General features: G+C 41.3%; 2 protein-coding genes across 16 annotated transcripts in view; one reads left to right on the forward strand and one right to left on the reverse strand.

Moving 5' to 3' along the window:
- Window positions 1–25,176, forward strand: part of ACKR2 (atypical chemokine receptor 2) — a 79,293-nt gene that overhangs the window by 17,337 nt on the left and 36,780 nt on the right. For 3 of the 14 annotated variants that reach the window (XM_060307370.2, XM_060307369.2, XM_030830256.3), the window contains exons 1-2: window positions 10,288–10,420; window positions 14,761–15,050. Coding sequence is in view for 1 of the 14 variants with exons in the window: in XM_030830256.3 (XP_030686116.1) it covers window positions 14,996–15,050 (55 nt within the window). In the remaining 13 variants the exon portion in view is untranslated. Of the gene's footprint in view, window positions 1–8,471; window positions 10,237–10,283; window positions 10,561–14,760; window positions 15,051–25,176 lie in introns of those variants that run through there. The other 11 variants (XM_060307368.1, XM_060307363.1, XM_060307364.1 and 8 more) reach the window with 10 other exon arrangements.
- On the reverse strand, window positions 2,864–10,223 carry HIGD1A (HIG1 hypoxia inducible domain family member 1A). 2 transcript variants are annotated; one of them, XM_060307373.2, is made up of 4 exons: window positions 9,106–9,703; window positions 5,500–5,614; window positions 4,727–4,861; window positions 2,864–4,042 (listed from the first exon to the last, which is right to left on the reverse strand). In XM_060307373.2, exons 1-4 carry the CDS (start codon window positions 9,265–9,267, stop codon window positions 3,993–3,995), a joined length of 462 nt encoding a protein of 153 aa, XP_060163356.1. In that variant the 5' UTR covers window positions 9,268–9,703; the 3' UTR covers window positions 2,864–3,992. The 2 variants fall into 2 exon arrangements, with proteins under 2 accessions (XP_060163356.1, XP_030686120.1); XM_030830260.3 differs by lacking the exon at window positions 9,106–9,703 and adding an exon at window positions 10,085–10,223 and having other exon boundaries at window positions 2,912–4,042.

Genomic DNA, 25,176 nt, shown 5'->3' on the forward strand with positions numbered 1-25,176 from the left:
CCATTTTATACATGTTAGTGTATACATGTCAATCCCAATCTCCCAATTCATCCCATCACCCCCAGCCGCTTTCCCCCCTTGGTGTCCATACGTTTGTTCTCTACATCTGTGTTTTAGTTTCTGCTCTGCAAACCGGTTCATCTGTACCATTTTTCTAGGTTCCACATATATGCCTTAATATACGATATTTGTTTTTCTCTTTCTGACTTAATTCACTCTGTATGACAGCCTCTAGATCCATCCATGTCTCTACAAATGACCTAATTTCATTCCTTTTTATGGCTAATATTCCATTGTGTATATGTACCACATCTTCTTTATCCATTCGTCTGTCGATGGGCATTTAGGTTGCTTCCATGTCCTGGCTATTGTAAATAGTGCTGCAATGAACATTGGGATGCATGTGTTTTTTTGAATTATGGTTTTCTCTGGGTATATGCCCAGTAGTGGGACTGCTGGATCATATGGTAATTCTTAGTTTTTTAAGGAACCTCCATACTGTTCTCCATAGTGGCTGTATCAATTTACATTCCCACCAACAGTGCAAGAGGGTTCCCTTTTCTCCACACCCTCTCCAGCATTTGTTGTTTGTAGATTTTCTGATGCCCATTCTAACTGGTGTGAGGTGATACCTCATTGTAGTTTTGATTTGCATTTCTCTAATAATTAGTGATGTTGAGCAGCTTTTCATGTGCTTCTTCACCATCTGTTTGTCTTCTTTGGAGAAATGTCTATTTAGGTCTTCTGCCCAGTTTTAGATTGGGTTGTTTCTTTTTTTAATATTGAGCTGCATGAGCTGTTTATATATTTTGGAGATTAATCCTTTGTCCATTGATTCATTTGCAAACATTTTCTCCCATTCTGAGGGTTCTCTTTTCGTTTTGGTTGTAGTTTCCTTTGCTGTGCAAAAGCTTTGAAGTTTCATTAGGTCCCATTTGTTTATTTTTGTTATTTCCATTACTCTAGGAGGTGGATCATAAAAGATCTTGCTGTGATTTATGGCAAAGAGTGTTCTTCCTATGTTTTCCTCTAAGAGTTTTATAGTGTCCGGTCTTACATTTAGGTTTCTAATCCATTTTGAGTTTATTTTTGTGTATGGTGTTAGGGAGTGTTCTAATTTCATTCTTTTACATGTAGCTGTCCAGCCTTCCCAGCACCACTTATTAAAGAGACTGTCTTCTCCATTGTATATCCTTGCCTCCTTTTTCATAGATTAGTTGACCATAGGTGCCTGGGTTTGTCTCTGGGCTTTCTATCCTGTTCCACTGATCTGTATTTCTGTTTTTGTGCCAGTACCATATTGTCTTGATTACTGTAGCTTTGTAGTATAGTCTGAAGTCAGGGAGTCTGATTCTTCCAGCTCCATTTTTTTCCCTCGAGACTGCTTTGGCTATTCGGGGTCTTTTGTGTCTCCATACAAATTTTAAGATTTTTTGTTCTAGTTCTGTAAAAACTGCCATTGGTAATTTGATAGGGATTGCATTGAATCTGTAGATTGCTATGGGTGGTATAGTCATTTTCACAATGTTGATTATTCCAATCCAAGAACATGGTATATCTCTCCATGTTTGTATCATCTTTAATTTCTTTCATCAGTGTCTTAAGGTGATGTTCTAACTTAAGACGAAAAATCATCTTAAGTTAGAACACCACTTCCTTGGGGATACCTTCTCTGACTCCAGCCCTGGGTTAGGTCCCCCAGTCTGCTGCATCCTGTACCTAGTATTTATCATGGTTTTTGAAATCACTGATCTAATGCCAGCCTTCTGTGCTAGACTGTAAGTTGTGAGTGGAGGGCCCACACACCTTCTGTGCTGCCACATTCCCAAGCCTAACAGTAACAATGGTAACAGCAGCCATTCAGAGATTACTAATGCATCAGGTGCTATGCTAAGCCCTGTTATGTTCACCATTGCATTTTATCTTCCCAGCAACCCTAGGCCACTGACATTGTCCCCACTTTACAGATGAGGAAACCATGGCTGCTCGGCTCCTAAGTGGCAAAACCATGAACCCAGGTTTGACTCAGTAAAAAGTAGTGTTACATCCACTTGAGCCACTTTTAAGAACTTCCATAATCTGATGCCAGCCTATTCATCCACCCTAATTTACCACTGTCTTCTTCAGGCAAGCACCCTTACTTATTGTCTCCTGATCACTTAATATGCTCACTACAGTCTCAACATTTTGCTCCTGTTCTTCTATCCTCTGGCATTTGTCTAGATCAGCTTCTCTCAATTAGTATTTATTTAACAAAATCAATAATGTACTCATCCATTAGAAAGTTTCTGAAACTTGTTCACAAATTTGTTCTTCTATAGGCTTATCCTTCATGAAATAATTGTTAGGACTGGCTACAAGCAACTCCTATAATGTCTACTGGAGGCTGAGAAGAGTTCCTTGTAATAGCTTATATTTTTAAAGCACATTTCCCATAGACCCATGTAATGATCTATAAACTAGATAGGACTATAGAAATTACATAGTCCAGTCTCTCATTTCTAACTAGCAGAAAACTGAGAAAACCTTGGTTGGTCCAGGTTATATAGTCAGTGGAGCAGTGAGCCAAGACCATGCCGTACCCTCTTGTCTAACAGTACTAATTTATGGTAACCACTGCCACGCAGCATTAACTTCACAAAGGCCAACATTTCAAGTCTCTGTTGGCATCTACTGCTTGACTGCCCAGGTTCCAGTCCCAAACCTACAACCTTCTCTAGCTTATGTGACCTTGGGTTAATTACTTAAAACTATTCATACCTCAGTCTCCTCCTCCATGAAATGAGGATTATAGCTCCTACTTCTTAGGGTTGTTAGGAAACTTAAATGACATTTTACATGAAAAGTGCTTAGAGCAGTGTGTGGCACGCAGTAAATGCTCAATAAACGTTAGCTATTATTCCTGTTCGTTAAATAGTCTTTAACTATGGCTCCTACAAAAGGCATAAAATGTTCTCCCTCTTTTCTTGGAACTACTTGTGCTACTTTGAAGAATGATAGTTTTTTCCAAATTGAAATAAATACAAGACATTTGATGTGTTCACTTACTTTAATAACATTACATTTACCATGTTATCACCATGGAAGGTAAATTCAGGTTAGACAAGAGAATTTCACAAGTACAACAAAGCATTCTGTAGTATACCAAAGTTTGTATAATGTCTGACCAAACCAGCTTGCTCACAAATCTCTTCCATTACAGGCGATTTATTTAGTTTAACATTTATGATTCTTTCAGAGGAAATAAACAGACTGCACACATTTAAAAAGTATTTTTCATTTACCTTTGCATTAGCACTTAAAATACACACTTCTATTTCAAAATGCCATTTAAAAATTATTCTAATATAACAGCAGCAAACTATAGTTCTGCAATTACAAAACAGCTAAACGGGGATCTACAGTTAAGTTATTCTCATGTTTACAACTATGATTCTGAAACAGATACTACTTCAAAGCAGCTGTTACCAGCTCTTTAGGTTTGGTTTAAAAACACACACATAGTTGCTGGGAGGTTTATAATGTTGTATTCCGTGCACTGTTCTGAAAGGGTTCTTCAAGAGCCAGCCAGACCTTAAAAACAGTACTCAGTCCACAAGGCAGTCAGAAAGAGTTAAATTAACTGGGGTAAATAGGATTCCTACATTACATCAAAAGCGTATGATATTCTGCAGCAACTGGGAGCATTTTCAGGTTTGGCATGTTGTCCTCTTTACAACTAATTTTATCAGAAGGGTTTAAGAAGGTGGACACTGTACCAATATCGAGTGCATTTAAAAGTGACATGTTTTTGTGCTCATCTGACTCCCCTGAATGACTTAGCTGGTGAACTAGTCACCAGGCAAATCAAGCCTGCAAGAAAGGAACCCAATATTCAAATTACAAAGTTATTGTCTGACCCACAGAATTTATTTTCAACATAAACATATAACCTCAATATGAGATGTCTAACTAAAGCAAGCACCACCGAGACCAAGACAGCATCTCCTCTTCTAAGGTTTAGGTTTTGCCCAGAATTCTTGATACATGGAATAGCCCATACCTAAAGAAAAAGAATGCTAGTTAAGCATTTAAATATTTTCTTCAGTGTTAAAAAGTTAAAAACAGTTCATAAAATAGCTAAAAGTAGCACCCTTGCTAGCATACAATATTTACAAGGGGAACCAGGCACCAGGCTGCTTACATTCTTGCTTTCTTAAACAATTCAAATTTCTAAAATTCTTTTTACACAAGTTCCCAAGTATCTCAAGGCCAGTGTGACTAGCTCAGACTGTTAAAATATCAATATTTATCTGGCAACCTTAAAAGGAGTTACTCTTGCTATATAATACCAGATAAAGTCAATTAATTATAAAGCCTATAAAAGCATGTAATATCTTTTCCACCTTCAAAAACTCAATAAAACAGCAATCATGTCTCTCCCAGATGATGGATCTTATTACCAACCCTATTTGCATATCTAGACTCTTCAAAGAAATTATAAACTCAGTGATGGGCAGTACTATCTTTTCTTTCTTTCTTTAAAACCTTAGTAAGATTATATCATAGACAGTAAAACTATGTCACTACTTGAACTATTTCTATTAATTCAGTTTTTATGTGAAAATGAATATAAGTGATATTTGCAAACTGCTTCAAAGTCAGCTAAAAGTATCTACCTTGTTTTATTTACAAAGAAATCCATTAATGGGGAGCCACAAATTTGAAATGTCCTGTAGGAACCTACCAAGAGTCATTGCTCCCACAACAAAGCCTTGGGCTGCCACGCGCATGTGGATCAGGTGAACAGACATTTTAGTATTGCCCCTGCTCTTCAATTTATATAATCCATATGCAACGATTGCTGCAAAACCTGCCATTCCTGTAAAACAGACAGTCACAAGTATGTCAGATGCATGCGGGCAGGGAATCAAGATGATTTTATCATCAATCAACGTTCTATTTTTTTTATAAGGATGCTTTAGGAGACCATTAACCAGCTAACATACAAATTGAATTTTTAATTTTCCCCCCTCAGAACTAAAAATCCACAATTGGAAGCAAACAGTAGCAGATCCAGAAAGTTAAGATCATCTTTAAAATGTGGGCTTGTGAAGCCAGTAAATAAATTCCTTTAAGAGTGCCAGGGGAACTCTTCTCTGTCTTACTTCCATCCCCAAAGGCAATCAGTTAATATAGTAGAGACTGTAATGAACCACAACTGTGAGTATAACAACTCTTAGTCTTGTGAGTCCTTCCAGCAAATCATTGAGACTGATGGTAGTCTTGAGGTCCCAACACATTCACTGAAATAAGTCACTAAAACAAGAAGTCTGACTACACAGAGAAGAATTTTTATAATAAGAGCTACATCATACCAATCTAAGCATATTTCAAGATATGAAAAAATATTCAAAAATAAATGCTTTCAGGAAATTCTTGATGAACCAAACAAGTTTACCACACTTCTACTGTGTTAAAGCTTACAATAGCTTATTAGACCATCAAACTCAAACTTACCAATGGGGACAAATGGTGCCTCTCTAGCTTTTCGGATAAGTTTAGATCCCTGACCTTCATCATATGAAGAAAGAGAAACATCTGTGTCACTTGACATGGTGATTGAAGAATCTTCCTGAAATAGAATTTCCATGAGGTTCTGCAGTTAAAAGCATACTTCTTTTATAAGACTATTCCTTTAAGTGGTACCAAAAAAGGCAAGATACTGGCCTGATTATATGAACTAGAGGGCAGAAAAAAAGATTCATTTCTATCACAAAGGGACCAAGGCTCCATTCTCCTTTTTTGGTCAGTTTTTTTACACAGGACGCTAGTAGGCATTTCATCACAATAAAGTAATAACAAATTCAATTTCACCTTAGTCACAGTAACTATGTACATACTTCCTTCTGACTGAGCTGAACAGACTATAAACTTTACCCATAGATAAAAAAGGGAGTCAAACATAGTATATAACTGCACAAGACTCTGATTGACGTCAATTACAATAAACTCAAAAGTGAACTGCCATTACCCATATAGTCTTACCTTAGCTTCTGGGTTTTTCATGTGCATAACACTCCCTTCAGTAATAACAGCTCTCATTCAACACTCTGCTATTCAAGGGGTTTAGTAGTAGTCAAGGTCCTCAAAGAAAATCCAACTCTAGAGGGGAGGCTTAGTGCTTAGTTTGAAAAGTGAGATTGTCCCTCCAAGCCCCCATCCTCATTGGGAAGAGTCCAATTCTGTCATCTGACAGAGAAGAAAACCTTAATCCCAATGAGTTGTACAGTATCACACAGCTAGATAGAAGAAATTAGGACTAGACTTTCTCTTCTTTTTTGTGCTTCATTACCTGCTAGTTGAATAAACCCTTACTTTCTCTGAGCTTTTATTATATACAAGGTTCAACAAGCTCAAGGTTCAGGATGCTCACTATATTTGAAGAGATAGAATGTAAACACTGAAATAATGTTTCACAAATTAGTTTCTTTAAAATAGACATGCCAGAGTGTGATCACTTTGCCAACAGAGACAATGAGAATTTAGAGTGTGATGTCTTTTGGATAAAAAAGTTTGGGAAGTTTCAGAGAAATATTTGAGATTGGCTTTCAAGATACTACATAAATGGTGACCTCCCTGGCGGTCCAGTGGTTAAGTCTCTACACTTCCACTGCAGGGGGCATGAGTTCAATCCCCCGCCAGGGAACTAAGATCCTCTACGCTGTGCGGTAAACAAAACAAAACAAAACAAACCATCAACGAGATACTATATAAATGTACTAGATGGTAAGATTAAATACTGTATTTATTTTAGGCCAGTATGTTTATTAGTTTCCTTCATAACCAATCTAAACTTCCCAAAGGCAATAGTTTCAAAAACTTTTCTGTTCTTATCACAAATCCTCCTTCAACCTCCCTCACCAACCCCACATTCTAATCACATTAAACTTCTTATAGATGCTCTCTAAACCTCTGAGCCTTTGCACAAGCTACTTCCTCTGCCTAAAACGTTTCTTCCCTTTTCATTTCCTTCAGGTACTCTTTCTGGGCTAAGACCTCCCATTTTTCGGTTTCTTGCCTTAACTGACCTGCTCTGGAAAGTCTTCTCTGACTCTCCCAGTTTATGATAAGTGCTTTGGTTACGCAGTCCCATAGGACCCGATGCTTTCTCTATAATAACTCTTTCTTATAAATGGAAGTTTAACTGTTTTTCTCACTAGAATCCTTGAAGTCAGGAGGTTACACCTGTCCTGCTTGTGTCTATACCATAGCCTGGCATGATGCTTATTACATAAAGTAGACCACAAAATGTTTGTTGAATAAATTGTAAAGTAATATTTTCAACAATTAAAATTATTCTCAGGTAATTAGGAAAATTTAGTGAAAACTAACAATTATACACATTTGTAGAGTCAGTAATAAAAATGTCAAGCTGTATGTACATAAGTGCTTATTTTTCTTTTAATTCTTATATTGTATCTATGAAAGAACACATGATAACCTGAGTAGGTCTTGGAGCCTTGCAACCACAAGAGACAAAACCATTATATACCACAATCCACTTTTAAAAACTAGCACCTTCTTTTACATATATAAAAGCATGTTTTCTTCCTCTGCCTTAATTATTCCTAAACTAAGAAGTCATTTGGGAATTGTCTTTAAAAGCAAGAAAGTTGGTAGTTTTTCCTTTAATCTCTCACATCTGGATAACTTTAACTGTCCAACAGGTCAATGGTGCAAAAGTTCCCTTCTCCTTCCTTTCAGGAGGGAGGCGGATCACCTTTCAGCAGTTTGTACGAACAGGACATTAGATCTGGCTTTCAGAAAGTAGTCCCTGGGGAAAGAATCAGGGTGTGAGGGAACCATGTGGTCATTATGTCTCAAGTGACTAATGATAATCTGTCTCTGATCCAGAACACCTTGTGTGCACATTTCAGGATAAAATAAAGGGGAATATTAGAAGTCCAATATATCACAAAGTTATTTGTTACTCTGTGGTTCAAATTATATATCTAGCATAATATATATCTGTAACACTCCCTGAGTAAAAGATTTTGATAATTCTCTTCCTAATGACCACCTAGAAGTTTCCCAAGTATTCATGATTTATAGCCACCTAAATACAAAATGGTTCACTTTTAAAATATCAGGGTAAGTACAGATCATATAACTTGAGAGTAAAAACCCAGATTATTGGGCTTCCCTGGTGGTGCAGTGGTTGAGAGTCCGCCTGCCGATGCAGGGGACACGGGTTCGTGCCCCGGTCTGGGAAGATCCCACGTGCCGCGGAGCGGCTGGGCCCGTGAGCCATGGCCGCTGAGCCTGCGCGTCTGGAGCCTGTGCTCCGCAACGGGAGAGGCCACAGCAGTGAGAGGCCCGCGTACCGCCAAAAAAAAAAAAAAAAAAAAACCCAGATTATTAATCCATGCCAATAGGCTTATTTTACAGAAGCAAAAAAAAAAAAAAAAGGTTATGAAGGGTAAAATGAACTGCTCAACAACAGGAATACATCTCTGGCAGTAGGATTAGAACCCAGCTCTCCTGATACACAGTTGTGGGTTCTTTTGATTGACAATATATTGCCAAATCATCTGTCTTATAATGCTGGTATGTATTTAATCTGAAAAACATTTAAAATCCACTCCTTAACAGGAGCCCACATCTCTTTCTTTGAATTGTAAAAAATGTCAGTCATGCCTAAAATTAAATGGAACCTTCTTTCCCAGTGACTTAATTCATCTAACGATTTCAAGTGTGATTTGAAGATTTTTTTTTTTCCCTAGCGCCACTTCTGAATTTTCCTTTATTATAATTTTCTCATCCACCTGCAGCAGCTGACCCAGATCTCTGTCAGAAAGTTGAACAGGTACAAAAAGAGGAACCTATAACCAGATACTCAAAGCCAGTTTGGAAAACACGAAGTAGTCTGTAAACTTGGTAAGATACTACTGAAGACCTTTCCAAATGCATGGGAACCTAGAAGAGGCATAAGGGAACTGGAGCTGCCCAGCATCACGTGATGTAAAGACTTAAGGATCTTCACAGCCTGTCATTTTGGTCACTGGAACTACTATCTAACAACCATGGTTTCAAATTTTGATTTTGCATCCGTTACCTGTCAGCCTGTTTAAAATGGCTGCAAGGCGCCACCCCGGAAGATTCTGATTCAGATGGTCTGGGGCAGGGCCCAAGGAATCTGTATCTTAAGAAGACCCCTTCAAGAGATTCTGGTGCACAGGGAAGCAAGAGAACCCCTGGTATACAGAACTCAAATACGATTATCATGCTGGGGCGTGGTACCGCTTCAATCCATCATAACTTTTCATCCAAACTGGTCTGGGTACTTCCGAAAGCAGAGATTCCTTCCATAGGGATTACCCCGAAGAAGGAAATAACTGCTTCCCGCACAGGTAAAACAAAAGAGGCGAATAAACCTGCCGAATCATTTCGGCTGCTTCCAATACTAATCCCCTGCTATGTTTTGTAATTTCTAATCTGGCAGGTTTACTTTTCCAGGAGAAATGTAAATTACGGCAGAGATGCTTGATACATGCCCGGGTCCTTGTTAACCTTCCTAGGGCCGAAGAGGGTCGCCAAACGTGGAACGGAATAGCGGCCCGGGGAGAAGATGAAGCCGATGGCAGGAAGGTCGTTTGGTTTTACGCCCTCCTCTCAATCCTTCAACTTTCCTCCCCTCTCTCTTCTTGTGACCTTGTCAGGACTCCGTGACCTTGTCAGGACTCCATGGCCTGAGCGCCCGCCCTCTCAATCCCTCCTCACCCACCCCGCTCTACGAGTTCCCCGAAGTCGGCCCCAGCCCCGTCCCTCCCCAGCTCCATCCGCGAGGCTTCGCTCCTCAAGCCTTTGCTGCATCCCCTCATAGGCTCCGTACGCCCTCACCAGCCTCCCCTGCACCGCGAGGTGGGACCTGAGCCCCGCCAACCAGACTTCGCCCCCTTCAGCCCAGGCATCGCCCCCACTCCCAGTCCTGCGATCCTCAACCCTCCCAAGGTGCTCTCAGCCTGGCCCAGCGCGGCCTCACTTCTTCCCATCCCACTGCCCGGCGTCCCCCGCTCCCAAAACCCCGGCATGCATCACTTACAACTGCACGACGTCGCAGGTTCCTACCGGCTCCTACCAGCTGCTGACCCACCTCGCGCACCAGCAGTCTGCCCGGCTTTTCCCAGTTCCGCCCACAGCTGGCCTCAGCCAATCAGAAGCCAGTGGCTGGTACGCCAGTGTCGGTGCCGGCGGGTGAGTGCGGGCCTGTACGCAGTGGGTGGGGCGGCCCGGAGCGAGCTCCGGATTGGCTGGGGCGACGTGCGCGGGCGGTGACTCCGCATCCCCGGCTGTCACGTAGCGATCGCGTCAGAGGTGAGAGGTCGGCGACCGGGATTCCGCTGAGGACGCAGGAGGACTCTTGGCCCTTGGCCCGGCGGTACTTGAGATTACTCTCGCCCTCTTTCTCTCGGGTCGCGGCGGCGGCAGCGAGCACCGCGAAGGCGGTGTCCCGAGCGCCGGCTGGGCGGGGCCGCGGATCAGGGAGTTCAACCGCGGCAGGTCCTTGGGGTGCTGCGGGTGAGGAGGGAGCATGTTCCTGCCTTCGGGGGCGCCGGCGGCGGTGGGGCGCTGGAGCCGCTCCCAAGCCCTGGCGGTTATCCGCCACGAACGTGCGCTGTCGGCCTCCGGCTTGGCGCTTACACGGTAGTGGGAGGAAGCCACTCATTGCAAGCACGGGTGACTCCACCTAGATCGGGGTGGTTTACCTGAGGAAAGAAGTGTCAGAGGCCCCTTGTGGCAGTGAACTTCCCGGGACAGAGCCCCAAATTTGTTCGTAGAGCAATCGATAGCTACCTGGCGAATTAGTGCAGGGCATCAAGCGCTACCGTGGGGACTCTAACTAAACTAGAATCTCTGGATGTAACCGCGAAACGAGGCAGACTGCCAAGTGCTTTATCCCACAGGTAGAAGCTCAGTGTTTTAGGCTCAGGATTTTGAAAATCTTTTGTCTCATAATTGAGTTAAAACACTGGTAGGAAACATTCATGCTGAGTACGATAAATTAAAAACCCTTTACTTTGGTCATGTGGAGTACTTTCAGCTGCTTGAGGGCACGTATTTTGTCTGGTTCATGCAGGCATCTCCTTGAACACTGTCTGTGAGCTCAGTAGGGCCTCAATAGTGTTAAAAGAAGAAGTGACAGGGGCTTCCCTGGTGGCACAGCGGTTAAGAATCCGCTTGCCAGTGCAGGGGACACGGGTTTGAGCCCTGGTCCGGGAAGATCCCACATGCCGCAGAGCAACTAAGCCCGTGCGCCATAACTGCTGAGCCTGTGCTCTAGAGCCCGCGAGCCACAACTACTGAGCCCGTGCTCCTAGAGTCTGTGCTCCACAAGAGAAGCCACCGCAATGAGAAGCCCGCGCACCGCAACGAAGACCCAACGCAGCCAAAAATAAAATAAATAAACAAAATAAATGAATTTATTAAAAAAAAAAGAAGTGACAACTAATGCAGTAGCTGGATGGCTTAAAAGATAAGTAGGGGGCAATTCCTTGGCGGTTCAGTGGTTAGGACTCCACGCTTCCATTTCAGGGGGCACGGGTCGATCCCTGGTCGGGGAGCTAAGATCCTGCATGCCTGCATGCCGGGCAGTGCAGCCAAAAAAATTTTTGGAAAAAAAAAAGGAAGTAGGAAGATAAGGAACTCATTTAGGGTAATTAAAGCGATAAAAGAGCTTGACAGATTTGAATATGAAAGTCATGCATAAGTAAAGCAAGGGCTTCCCTGGTGGCGCAGTGGTTAAGAATCCTCCTGCCAATGCAGGGGATATGGGTTTGAGCCCTGGTCTGGGAAGATCCCACATGCCACAGAGCAACTAAGCCCGTGCGCCACACCTACTGAGCCCGCGTGCCACAGCTGTTGAAGCCCGCGCACCTAGAGCCTGTGCTCCAAAACAAAGAGAAGCCATCTCAATGAGAAGCCCAGGCACCACAAGGAAGAGTAGCCCCCGCTCCCCACAGCTAGAGAAAGCCCGAGCACAGCAACGAAGATCCAACGCAGCCAAAAATAAATTAATTAATTAATTAAATTTTTAAAAAAGTAAAGTAGAAGTCAAGTCCTTTGATTCTGGAAAAACAAAGGCTAACTGCAGCAGTGACCACAGCATGTTCATTCCTGAAGAGGATTTATATGAATCAAAATAATGTTCGCTAATTTGCTAATTTCCAGAGAATGAGATTTGGGGTCAGGCAGACCAGTGCTGGTCCCAATTTAGCCACATACTAGCCATGACCTTGGGCTTCACTTTCTTCCTTTGTAAAGTGGGGAATAAAAGTAGTGGTGGTTAATGGGGAAATAAATGTAGAGTGTTAGCTATTAGTTTAAAAATTCCTATGCCATGCATTGTCCAGAAAGATGCAGACCCTGCCCTATTTGTTTAAGAAATGATCTCATCATATGTAGAAACAAAAATCTTGGTAAATGGTGATGATGCCTATCTGTATCAGATGATGCAGAAGTTTTTTTTAAAGATTGTTCGCTACTTTATTCAGTGTCATGTTAAAAGAAAACAACAGTGACAGCTGATTAAACTATTAAAATTTTCATAATAATTTTTCATAAGACATTGGTGACAAATGTACAACATATATTATTCCATTCTTCTTACTTTGTGTTATTTCAAAGTATAATATTGATGCAAAAAACTTTAAAAAATTATTTGGGTTCTCATGTATTAAATTAATCCACCTGTAATTTATAGGAAGGCAGCACAAGAAGTCTCTGACAGCTTTGCTAATTTCCCCTCTTTAGGGAGCCTCTGTAACTTCTCATGCTCCAAGTAGCTGTCCGCACATGATCATATGCACTATAAGAGAAATGGGCTTCTAAACTCAGATTTGGGCTAAGGCTCAGCTTAAAGCTACACTATCTGTTTTTTGACATCCTTAAAAAAATACTGTGTGATCTTTGTGGAATTTTGTCTAAAACAAATATTAAAACTTTTGAGAAAATTGGTAATATCTATGACTATTTTCAAACTACAGTTGAGAGTCACAGTCAGCAAATACTGGACATGTATATTGTGCCCTGTACAGGACTCAGAAATTAGACTCAGTTCCTTCCCTGAAATAATTTATCATCTGATTAGGTCAAAGGAACAGGTATAGAAAAGTATCAAAAACAGTCTGTGATAAGTGCTTTGAATGGAAATCCAGGCAGATATCATAGTGAGCGAGCAGTTTCAAAGAAGGCTTCTTGGGACAGGGGCTTGAATGAGTGGGCTTTGAAGGATGACTAGCATGTAAATAAGTTGAAAGAATATTCCAGAAAAAGGAAACAGTGGGCAGAGGAATAGAGGTAGACTATGGGATTGTAGCTCTGGCACGGAGGACAGTGAGTGGGGAAAAGGCAAAAATCTGTGACTAAAGCAGAGTCAGAGAATAATGGAAAGTAGGCCTAAGCTTACTGGGGAGGACCTTAAACGCTAATCAAAGAACTTGGACAATATTATATTAGGTGGCCCTTGAAGGTTTTGGAGCAGGATGTTTCAAGAGCTGAGTGAATTTGAGGTACTTGGTAGTGAAGTTGAATGCATTAGAAAAGGACTATTAGCATTTCTCTGCCAGAAAACAAGACTATTCAGTATGTAGCTTATATTCTTTATATTGAAGCCATATCCTGGGTCTTAAGGATAGGGAAGGCTGCTACATGCTGTAGTGTCACCCCTCTACCACCTTGACAAGGCCTGCTGCTTTAAAGTAGCAATAGTCCATACAGTCGAGTCTCCAGGGAGAATTGACTAGGGTCCGGGCTATCATAAAATTTCAGACTCCATAGCACGTCCGTAACTGAACATAATTATCTCTCTCTTCTCCTTCCCCCTGCTCTGGACACCCCTTCCTCATAATCCTGTACTTTCTCTTTAAATTCCCTGACTTGGTTGGTAGAACTGCTTTCCATCCCACTAACTGAACATGAAACCTGGGTAAATCCTTGATGCTACTCCTACTTTTGTGCACATGTAGCCAGTGACATGTGGGCAGATAACTGAATGACAAGGGGCAAGCCTTCTGAAGATCGGTGGCAGAGGTGAGACTGTGCCTTCCCTCTCATAGTACTGTGCTCTGACCAAACTGGCCCAGTGATGTTGAGAGGATCATTTATACAGGAAAGCACTTAAACAGATTAAATAAGGAAATACATTTGCATCATTTTACCCTTGATGCAAGACTGTTTTCACTGATAATATTTTCCAACAAAAAACTGTGCGGTTGTCACTAAAAAATGGATCTTGGATTCACTGAAGCTCCTCAGAATTCCTTTTTCTTCTTCCTGTTAGTTATTTGGTTGCGGGGGGTGGGCGCGGAACTTCTCTAACTGAGCTGAAGCCCTCCTGCCTCATTCCCTTGCTTTGGAGATAATTGGATTTGGAATTAACAACACAACCATCTCGTCTTAAAAATTTATATAATTTTATGTATACCTGAAACTAACACAACATTGTAAATCAACTATACTCCAGTAAAAATTAAAAAAAGAAAAAGGTAATGCAAATCATACAATGACCAAAAAATTTATATAATTTTATATCCTATATAATTTATTAAATGTGCCTTTTAGTAGAGAATGAGTAAGCAGAATTGGGTAAATCCTTGATGGTCTTGGTCTTTTAGTTTTATGTACTTTATATACTGATTTTAAAAATTAGAAAATTTGTAATCTTATATAAGCTATATAACTGAAAAGATTGACTTATTTTTATAATCTGTATTTGTACAGGTAATTTGACTAGATTACGCAAAGAAAGAATTGATCACTGGAAGCAAAAGCTTTCTGTTCACCACAGGTGAACAGCTCTTTCCACCAGACAGGATAAACACGATTTTCCACCTGGGCTCCGCAGCTGGCTCCTGGTACTTGGTATGATGGAGAGTACCGTGGTTATGCATGAACGTTGGGTTACAAGCACCCTGGCATCAGAACCTCTGTTAAACATTTTCGCCCACAGCACCTGATGGTGTGCTGCACATGGAAAATACTTGTTGACTCAAGACTATCTCTCTGCAGAGGTGAGTACCTGAGTTCAGGGACTTTAGCTGCATTTCAGCTACTGGGGCTGCAGTAGCTGGGCAGGGACTGTGGGCTCCTGTGGCTTCTTAATTCTCGTGATCACCCACCATTGACAGTCTCCCTTTCAGAATCCTCCTCTCCTCTCCCCCACTGCCTTGGATACTGATGGCCTCTCTGCTTCCCCCCACTCTGTCTCTCCCAACAATGATTTAGGGCTATTTTTACAGCCTGCTAATTCTCTGAGAATGAGGTGCCTCTTATGGAAGGCACTGCCATACTCAATGGCACTGCAAATAGGTTTCTGTTGACATCTCCAAGCCCTCCACGTCATTTTGCCGTGACACTGATTGTGAGGCACCATCTGTTTGTCTTGATGGCTTAATGAATTGAGGGCTCATAAACGTAGCTGACATCTAAATGAGTTCCATATCTCAGTAAGGACAGGATAATGGTCTCCTTTGCCAGAGATGGATGGACAATTACTTCTATAACTCTGAGAGAAAAATGGATTATGCAGACAGACACTTCACCCAAATTGGTGGCCCTGAATTACCGTCCCTGTGCTGATGCTTTTGCTCGGGGACAGGAACCCGCCTATCCTGTTTCTGGAAAACCCGGAAAAGGAAGATTATGTGCCTGACCCAAGTTCACTCAGTGAATCAGCAGACAAGTGCTAGCCATCAAAGTCCTTCTGCTACTTTGTTTTATGAGAGTCAGAAGAGTTTCTAGAATGATGAGTATTAAAATAACTGTAGAAAAAGTGACCTCATAACCTTGGCCTGTCGCCTAGTACAGTATGTCTGATTAGAAGGAAATGACAGGCCATGAGATGGCTAAGCATTAAGTGCCCCGCACAGATCATGATTTCTCCTGAAATTGGAAGAGTTGTTGCTTAAGGGCAGTTCGCTCTTTCCTTTAGCTGGGGTCTGGAATCCTTGTGATCCCTGAGCTATAGTGAGAGTGTCCCTGGCCTCCCTCTTACCTGCAAGTATCTTACATCAGAAACAAGCAGCACCACATGCAGCTACCCAAACAGCCTGCTGTACAACACCAGCACACGCTCAGCGCCTCCCATTCTCTGGGCACACTGCTACGTACTTAATGTACTCAAGTGATCATTAAAACAGCTCCATCGAGTAAATATTATTATCCCCATTTTACACATGAGGAAACTGAGGTTCAGCATGGTTAAGTAACTTGCTTATGTTTCCATGGAAGCAGAGGCAGGATTTGAATCCAGTCCCGTTTAGCTCATACTCTTTCTGGAAGGTTCCATTGCCTCTGTGCTTTCTTTTCCTTGCCTGTGCCTGGTCTTTCTCTTACCTTCCATTTCTCCTGTTAGAATCCTTATCAATCACAACTTTTGTTTTGAAATGTGTGTGTGTGTGTGTGTGTGTGTGTGTGTGTGTGTGTGTGTAGGTATATCTATGTATGTATATATTCACAAACACATGCACTTTCATATCTGTATATCTATATTTATAGATATTACAGATATTTATAAATAGAGGTATAAATAAATAAAATGAGGAAAGATGTACCCCTCAAATGTGTTTTTTTAAAGGGGAATGTAATTTATTTATTTTTAAAATAAATTTATTTATTTTATTTATTTATTTTTGGCTGTGTTGGGTCTTCGTTGCTGCGCTCGGGCTTCCTCTAGTTGCGGTGAGCAGGGGCTACTCTTTGTTGCGGTGCGCGGCCTTCTCATTGCGGTGGCTTCTTGTTGCGGAGCATGGGCTCTAGGCGCGCGGGCTTCAGTAGTTGTGGCACATGGGCTCAGTATTTGTGGCTCACGGGCTCTGGAGCGCAGGCTCAGTGGTTGTGGCGCAAGGGCTTAGTTGCTCTGTGGCATGTGGGATTTTCCCAGACCAGGGATCGAACTTGTGTCCCCTGCATTGGCAGGTGGATTCTTAACTACTGCACCACCAGTGAAGTCCCCCCTCAAATGTTAATGCTGGTTTTATCTGAGTATAGAATAATAATTTGGGATTTTCATTTTTTTCTCTGTGTTTTTCTTTTCTGTATTTATCAAACCAAATTTATTGTGATCAGAAAACACTTTTTAAAATCTTTTATATCCTTTCAACTTCATATGCTACTACCTTTGTAAATAAAATCTTTCCTGATCTTCAAGCTGATGCTGCCCCTTTTTCTATTTCTTTCTTTTTTTTTTTTTTGCCCGGGCCGTGCAGCTTGCAAGATCTTAGTTCCCCAACCAAGGATTGAGCCTGGGCCACAGCAGTGAAAGTGCCAAGTCCTAATCACTGGACCACCAGGGAATTCCCTGATGCTACCCATTTTTCTTTTGAAACACACTCCCTTTCCCTAGCACTTTATATTTTGTTGAGTCATTTTTAGCATTTTGCTTTGTATTCTGTGTAACCTAAGTTTCTCGGGGCCCCACTCAGATATGAAGAGTCAGGGAAGCACACCTAATAATAGAAATGATAACAGAAGAGTTATTACCCCAATCTGCTCCCATCAAGAAAGCTAGGATCTTCCTGCTATATCCACTATATGCCAGTCTTACATCTCTTTTCATCCCTATGATCTTAGCTGTGTCTCCACATTGCTGTTCCCATGACATGAGTCAACTGTCATGCTCACTCTGGTGTTTATGCACGATGCTGCGATGCTGTCCCGTCTCCTATCACTTGGTGCTAAGCTACGCCCCATTATTCTATCAGGCCCCATACAGTTCAGGCTGTGCCTCTGTTCTTTTTCACTTTGTTGAAGTTGAGGAAGGACATCTCTTCCCACCCAGGTTGTACTTTTTCAAGTACAACCCATACAAGTTACCCATTCCCCTTGTTTTCTTAATCTCTGATAAAACCTGTTGTGTGACAACTCTTATGTTTGAGTTTTTCTGTCTTACAGCACCCCTCCCCTCCCCTCTTGTCTAGAGGAACTTGTACTAAGCTAAGTCAGGGGTCAGAGTAATCTGACCCAATCCTTCCCTGTTCTCAGTCAAGGGCCCCGGACAGAAGGGCCCACAGCTGTGCTTTTGTGCTCCCTCCTCCCGTTCTCTCTCTCTCTCTCTCTCTCTCTCTCTCTCTCTCTCTCTCTCTGTCTCTGTCTCTGTCTCTCTCTCTCTCTGTCTCTGTCTCTCTCTCTGTCTCTGTCTCTGTCTCTCTCTCTCTCTCTCATCTGAGAGATCAAGGTGTGATTTCATTCTGTAACTTAATCAAGTGTCTCTGGGGCAGCCTGTTAGCCTTCATCTCACCAGTCATTGTCTTTCCAGGGAGGCCTATTCTGGGGCTCCCAGAAATGGAAGCCTGGTGGACTGCTCTGACATACGCAATGCGTGAGTAGACAAGCAGAACCAGCCCTCTTTGGGCTATCAGTCCATTGTATCCTCTTCTAGCCTTTCCATTAACTTCTAAGACACATGGAGAGGAGCTGAGCACCATTCACGTTTGTACACTCTGAAGCAACTAGCATAGTTACATAGGATGGCAAGAACTCCATTAAACTTTTGCAGAATGAATTACTACAATCCATTGAATCTTGTGCTCTGCTTTTCTTCCTTAACATTATTGCAACAAATGATCAAATAAAAGTCAAAGTTTAGTTCCACTTTGTTCTATGCTAAGTATATCACACTGATTCCGATTCCATCACTTATCTGAGTTTTAAAACATTGAGATGTAATTCACATACCATAAAATTCACCCCTTTAGGGTGTACAATTCAGTGGTTTTTAATATATTCACAAAGTTGTATAACTGTCAGCTTTAATTCCAGACCAGCATTTTTATCATGCCAAATCTGGGTGATGCCCATTAACTATCACGCCCAGTCGCCCTCTGTCTCCCCGCAACCTCCCCCCGACCCCGCCCAGGCAAGCAATTACTAATCTATTTTCTTTGTCTATGGATTTCCCTATTCTGGATATGTCATAAAAATGGAATCATATGTGGACTTTTGTATCTGGTTTCTTTCACTTAGCACAGTGCTTTCAAGGTTCATCCATGTTTTAGCATGTATAGGTGTTTCGTTCCTTTTTGATGGCTAAATAATATTCCAAGGCACGGATATGTGTGTGTGTGTGTGTGTGTGTGTGTGTGTGTGTGTGTGTGTACACACATATATATGTACACACACACACACCACATTTTGTTTATCCATTCATCAATTGATGGACATTTGGATTGTTTCTACTTTTTGGCTATTATGAATAAAATTATTGGGAACAGTCATGTACATGTTTTTTCTGTGGACATATATATAATTTCAATTTTCATGGGTGTATACCTATACCTAGGTGGATCATATGGTAACTTTTATGTTTAACTTTTTTTTTTTTGGCCATGGCACTTGGCTGTGGGATCTTAGTTCCCTGACAAGGGATTGAACCCACGCCCTAGGCACTGAAAGCACAGAGTTCTAACCATTGGACAGCCAGGGAATTCCCCCATGTTTAACTTTCTAAGGAACTGGCAAATTGTTTTCCAGAGGAGCAGTACCGTTTTACATTCCCAGCAGCAATTAATGAGGTTTTCAATTTCTCCACATCCTCATCCACACATATTATTGTTCATCTTTTTTGATTATAGCTATCCCAGTGGGTGTAAAGAGGTATTTCATTGTGGTTTTGATTTTCATTTCCCTGATGCTAATAATGTTTAGTATGTTTTTATGTGCTCATTGGCCATTTGATGTTTCTTTGGAAAAGTGTCTATCCAGTTTATTGCATGCTTTTATCATATCATAGGGTGTTGAAGATTGTCAAATGCTTTTTTCTGCATCTACTGAGATGATCATGTGGTTTTTGTCTTTTATTCTAGTAATATGGTATATTACATTGGTTGATTTTAATATGTTGGGCCAACCTTGCATTTGTGGAAAAAATTCCAACTTATCATGGTGTGTAGTGTATGTTGTTAGATTTGGTTTGCTGGTATTTTGTTGAATTGTTTGTGTGCGTGTGTGTGTGTGTGTGTGTGTGTGTGTGTGACTATATCCACAAGGGATATTGGTCTGCAGTTTTCTTTTCTTGTAATGTCTGTTGGATTTTGGTATCAGAGTAATAATGGTTCATAGAATGAGTTGGGAAGTGTTCCTTCTTCTGTTTTTTGATAGATTTTGAAAGGATTGGTGGTAGTTCTTTAAATGTTTGTTAGAAGTCTCCAGTGAAACCATCGGATCATGGGCTTTTCTTTGTGGGAAGTTTTTTGATTACTAATTCAATCCTTTATTATAGGTCTATTCAGATTTTTTGTTTCCTTCTAAGACAGTTTTGGTAGTTTTGTATTTTTCTAGAAATTTGTCCATTTCTTCTAAATTATCTAATTTGTTGGCATACAGTTGTTCATAGTATTCCCTTACAATCCTTTTTATTCCTTTCTTAATCCCTCTTTTATTCCTTATTTTAGTGATTTGAGTCTTCTCCCTTTTATTCCTTCTTCCTATTTTTTTTCAGTTTTTTCAATTTTATTGATCTTTTGAAAGAACAACTTAAAATTTTTTTTTTCTCTGTTGTATTTTTGTTCTCTTTCATTTATTTCTGCTCTAGTATTTGTTTTGTCTTTCATTACGCTTGCTTTGAGTTTAGTTTGCTCTACTTTTTCTAGGGTCTTAAGGTGGCAGGTTAATTCCTTTATTTGAGGTCTTTTTTCTTTTTTAACATAGGCATTTACAGCTATACATTTCCTTCTAAGCATTGCTTTCACTGTATCCTATAAGTTTTTTGTATTTTGTTTTTGGTTTCTTTCATCTCAAAGTATTTTATAGTTTCCCTTGTGATTTCTTCTTTGACTCATTGGTTACTTAGGAGTATGTTGTTTAATTTCCACATAGTTGTGAATCCCCTAAATTTCCTTCTGTTGTTGATTTAATTTAATTCCATTGTGGTCAGAGAACATACTTTGTATGATTTCAGTTCTTTTAAATTTATTGAGACTTGTTTTACGGCCTAACATATGGTCTATCCTGAAGAATGCTCCATGTGCACTTGAGAAGAATGTGTATCCTGCTATCATTGAGTGGAGTGTTCTATCCAAGTTTTTAGGTATTCACTTTCACCTGGTAAAACACTGTTCATCCTTTGAGTCCCAGGTCCAAAGGATTTCATCTGTCAAGTCTTTCTTCATCCATCTCACCAGCAAAAATGTACAATTTCCTCATTTGAACTTCTGTCACCCATAACTATGATATATAGATATGCCAACACCCATAACTGTGATATAGCCTTTATTACAAGTCAGTCTTTCTACACGCTGATGTTATGGGTTTCTTTTGTGCAGGGACCAAGTCTTAACTGTATCTCCATATCCCTGAATATGGAGTATTCATTAGTGACTTTAAAGCATGCCATTAAAAGGATGAGAGAATTTGGGGGTTATTGAATACCTTTTAAATATTGAACCCTAGGCTGTGTACTGTAGAGAGTAGAACAGGAAAAGAAAGGCAGAGCACTCTGCCTCTGGGGAACCTACAGCTTAGTTAAGAAGACAGTATATCTGCATGAGAAACCTTTAACACAGGATCTGACCAAGTGCCAATACAAGGGCTCTAGGAGTTGGGCTTGTCCACTTTGTCTCTGTCTCTCTCTCTGCATGGGAAAGAGACTTACAGAGCTGTGAGGTTGGAACAACCCTCAGGACTCCTGATTCCCAGTTGTCGATCAGTGTGGAATCCTCTGGCAGCTGATCACCCAGCTTCCGCTTGGACAGCCTCACCCACGGGGAGAAGGCCCACTAAGGACTTGATGATGGTTGTTTGCCAATTTTGGGTGGCAAGGGGGAATTGAATTGCTTTTTAGCTACCAAACAGCCTTCAATCGTCCCCATAAAAGAAACCATAAGCCTGAAAAAATATGTGTAAAGTCAATAAGGAAGGGAAAGAGCTCTAGTCAGAAGCTTTAATCTCAGTGGGGTAGGTCACAGGATACTTAAATTACATTTTGACGTCAGGGAAAGAAAATCAGATCAAGTTCATCCTGAGAAGGGTCACTTCTGATGGAACCAAAATAAATTATTTTCTGAGGCCTATTATTTTCCCAGAGCCCACCTATATATGAATGTTCTGGGAAGGTCTGAGGCTACGAGATTTGGAGAGGTGAATTCATCCCACAGACCAGTTAGATATTTTATTCTGTCTAATTTAGGATTAAAGACCAATGATTTCAGGGGCTAATTAGGGTATTTCTGGAGTCTTCTTGTCAGGAATACAGTGTAGTAAGGAAGGTTTTCAAGCCAGAATATAAACTGTTTTCTCTAGAAACCTCTGAAAATAGAATTATATTAGAAAATAAAATTATATTATGAAGTACCTACAATTTTGGTGGTGCACACTAAATAAAACAGGAGGATGATATAAGGGCTGGCCCATAGTTGTGTGTAATAGTTGACCAAATGAGTAATATCTTTGTTACAGTCTTCATGGTCCCATTTATGACAGCTAGTCAGAACACTGCTGGGCAGAACACTCCTGGGGGAGGGGAACATCAAGCCACCTGATATTGGAGAATTACAGAAGGGACAGAGCCGGTCTGGGGAATAACAGACTTGAGCAGGGTGGAAGAATGGGCAAGCTTTGGGTGGACAGAACGAGAGAAGAGATGAGGGTTGGTGAGAGGGCCACAGAGGTTGGATGTATAAGACATGTTATTTGACCAGTGCAGAGTACCTAGGAGGTTGTAAACCTGGGCTTTGGTAGAGGCAAGGCACAGCAAAATTGCTGTCTTCGTGTCCACATAGGTGTGTCAAGAGTCTTACAGCTTTTGAACTAGATTAGCTTACTACGTGCACATAAGTCATCCATGTGACTGTGCTCTAGGCAATAGCACCTATTGAGTTGATGACTAAGGCGTTCTGTCTATGACTTACCAGAAATTCTCTTCCCAAGGAGGTCAGGGGAGAAAACGGGAGTGGTGAGCCAGGAGTAATGGGCAATTCTGGGTGGGCCAGAGTGAGTCACCTTCCCCAATGCTAACACCAGAAGATCAGGCCAAGGGCTTTTGTCTCTGCTGTTTATTCTCTTCACCTTTTCCCCAAATCCTAGCTCTGTCAGCTCTTTCATCCTTTGACTTTTCTGATAGGGCCCTGGAGTTGAAACAGCTCTAACTTTACAGATAAAGGCCCTGAAGCCCAGAGAGGGCTTATTCCTACAAAACGCCAATTTCAGAGTTGGAACTAGAAAGACCTCTTGACTACCAGCCCCTCTGCACTTTGTCCTTTCACCACGTGGCTTTCCTCTTTGAGTCATCTCCCCATTGTGTCAACTGAGAGGCAAAAGGGATACAGAACAGGACATGGCAGAAACTTGAAGTGGTGTCCCTCAACCATAAGGTGCCCCAGGGAACATAAGGAGAGGCAGGAGGAGTCTGGGGCAGAGGCCCATCTACCATGACCCTATTCTCCCTTCGTTTCTTCTGCAATGTAGTCCCTACAAGTGACAACATCTTGCTTTGAAATTTTGTCTGTGACTCGGCCACCCCTGACGATTTGGCATAGTCAACAGGATATAGAGCAACACAGCAGAAGAGCAGAGGTATGATGTAGGATGAAGCAGCAGGTGCCCAGCTCATGAGATCCCTGAATGTCTTACTTTTATGTTCTCCTCCCTTGCCTTCCACTCCTGGTGATGCTGTACCTAAGGTCTGTCCCTGGGCTGGTTTACTTTTCAGAAAGGTTTTGTAGCTTCCGGCAAGCATCATAAGTGAAACCTGTTGGTCTATCTGTTTGACCTGTGTTGTAACCCTCTCCTCTCAGACCCCTCAAAATCAGGTGTACTCTCTTTCCCCTTAGGTTAGATAAGTGTTCTATGGATGCTGCTGTCTGGGTCAGGAAGGAAACTCCAGCATCCCTCCAGTCAGTTACTTTGAAACATTTTGGTCCCTTTTTTGTATAATTTGGAATTGGTTATACCAGACATGGCCCAGAAGTTCCAAGACTGATCCTGGGACCATAATTTCCCCAAATGTTTAAGGCAAAACAAACAAACGCTCATCATTGCCAGACCGAGTCAGAGATCTGTGAGAAAACAAGGAAATTTCCATGCAGTAGAAGTGGCAAAACCTCATTAAGGCTATTGGTGAAATTCTTTTCTGGGAAGTCTTTTATGTACCTGTAAAAAGCCCTTGATAGCAAAAGATCAAGCCCTCCTACCTTTAGAGGTGTCCCAGTTGTCACTTAATGCCTCCTTATTCCAAATCCACCCTTCATTGCTTTGCCTGTGACATTAGAACATTTCTTCCTGTCAGCAGGCTCAGGGTAAAGTCTGTCAGTAGGGGGTGCTGGAGGGCAAATTTCATCTGCATGAGTGGGTGGTTTCTTTATCTTCTGCCACACTCCAGTTGTGGGGCAGTCCTGCTTGCCAGTCAAGGCCCAAATATTGAAAATATTGTCAAGATGTAATCAATATTAAATTATTAATGAGATATTTACATTCTTTCATTGTGCTAAGTCTTTGAAATCTAGCGTGTGCTTTATACTTGCACCACTTCTCAATTTGGACATTCATGTGCTCAATAGCCACATGTGGCCAGTGGCTACTGTATTGGACAGCACACCTCTAGAACATGGTGTACCCGCACATACTTAATGGGAGTGACACTTTCGGAGACCGTTTAAAAAAGAAACTGCATAAAAAATCTTAGACTTTATTCCGTAGCTTTATTGATCATATTAATATGGTATTTTAAAACCATTTTCTTGTATTAGAATGAACATACTAGTGACTGTGTGTATTATTTTAGGAATCAAGATTTTCAGTATAAAAGAAAAGGAAGTACAATCACAGAATCAAGAATTTAAGTAGAAACACTGTTGAGCATTACTGTTGAGTTTGCTACTCAATCATGTTATTAACTCATTTATTGGTGTCATGAAGAATACAGAAACTGTTAAAAATAGCAGGAGACATTTTCTGAATATGGGAATATTAGTAGCATGAACCTATACGTTCTGCCCTTGAGTCAGAAGAAAACCATGTGAAATACCCAAAATCCAGGACTCCCCTGGCAGTCCAGTGGTTAGGACTCCACGCTCTAACTACAGGGGCCACAGGTTTGATCCCTGGTTGAGGAACTAAGATCCTGCATGCCGCGTGGCGCGGCCAAAAAAACCCACATATATATATGTATATATATAAAATATCCAAAATCCAATTGGATCTAAT

The sequence above is a fragment of the Globicephala melas genome, chromosome 11, assembly GCF_963455315.2.
Source record: "Globicephala melas chromosome 11, mGloMel1.2, whole genome shotgun sequence".
Taxonomy (NCBI): Eukaryota; Metazoa; Chordata; class Mammalia; order Artiodactyla; family Delphinidae; genus Globicephala; species Globicephala melas.

What these genes read in the sequence shown, in the direction of transcription:
- HIGD1A (XM_060307373.2), bottom strand. Translation starts at nt 9,267, where the DNA reads ATGATAATCGTATTTGAGTTCTGTATACCAGGGGTTCTCTTGCTTCCC. An exon ending in GGCACCATTTGTCCCCATTG is followed by an intron (nt 4,862 to 5,499) that starts GTAAGTTTGAGT and finishes TCTGTTTTACAG; the next exon opens with GAATGGCAGGTTTTGCAGCA. An exon ending in TGTGGGAGCAATGACTCTTG is followed by an intron (nt 4,043 to 4,726) that starts GTAGGTTCCTAC and finishes CTTTTTCTTTAG; the next exon opens with GTATGGGCTATTCCATGTAT.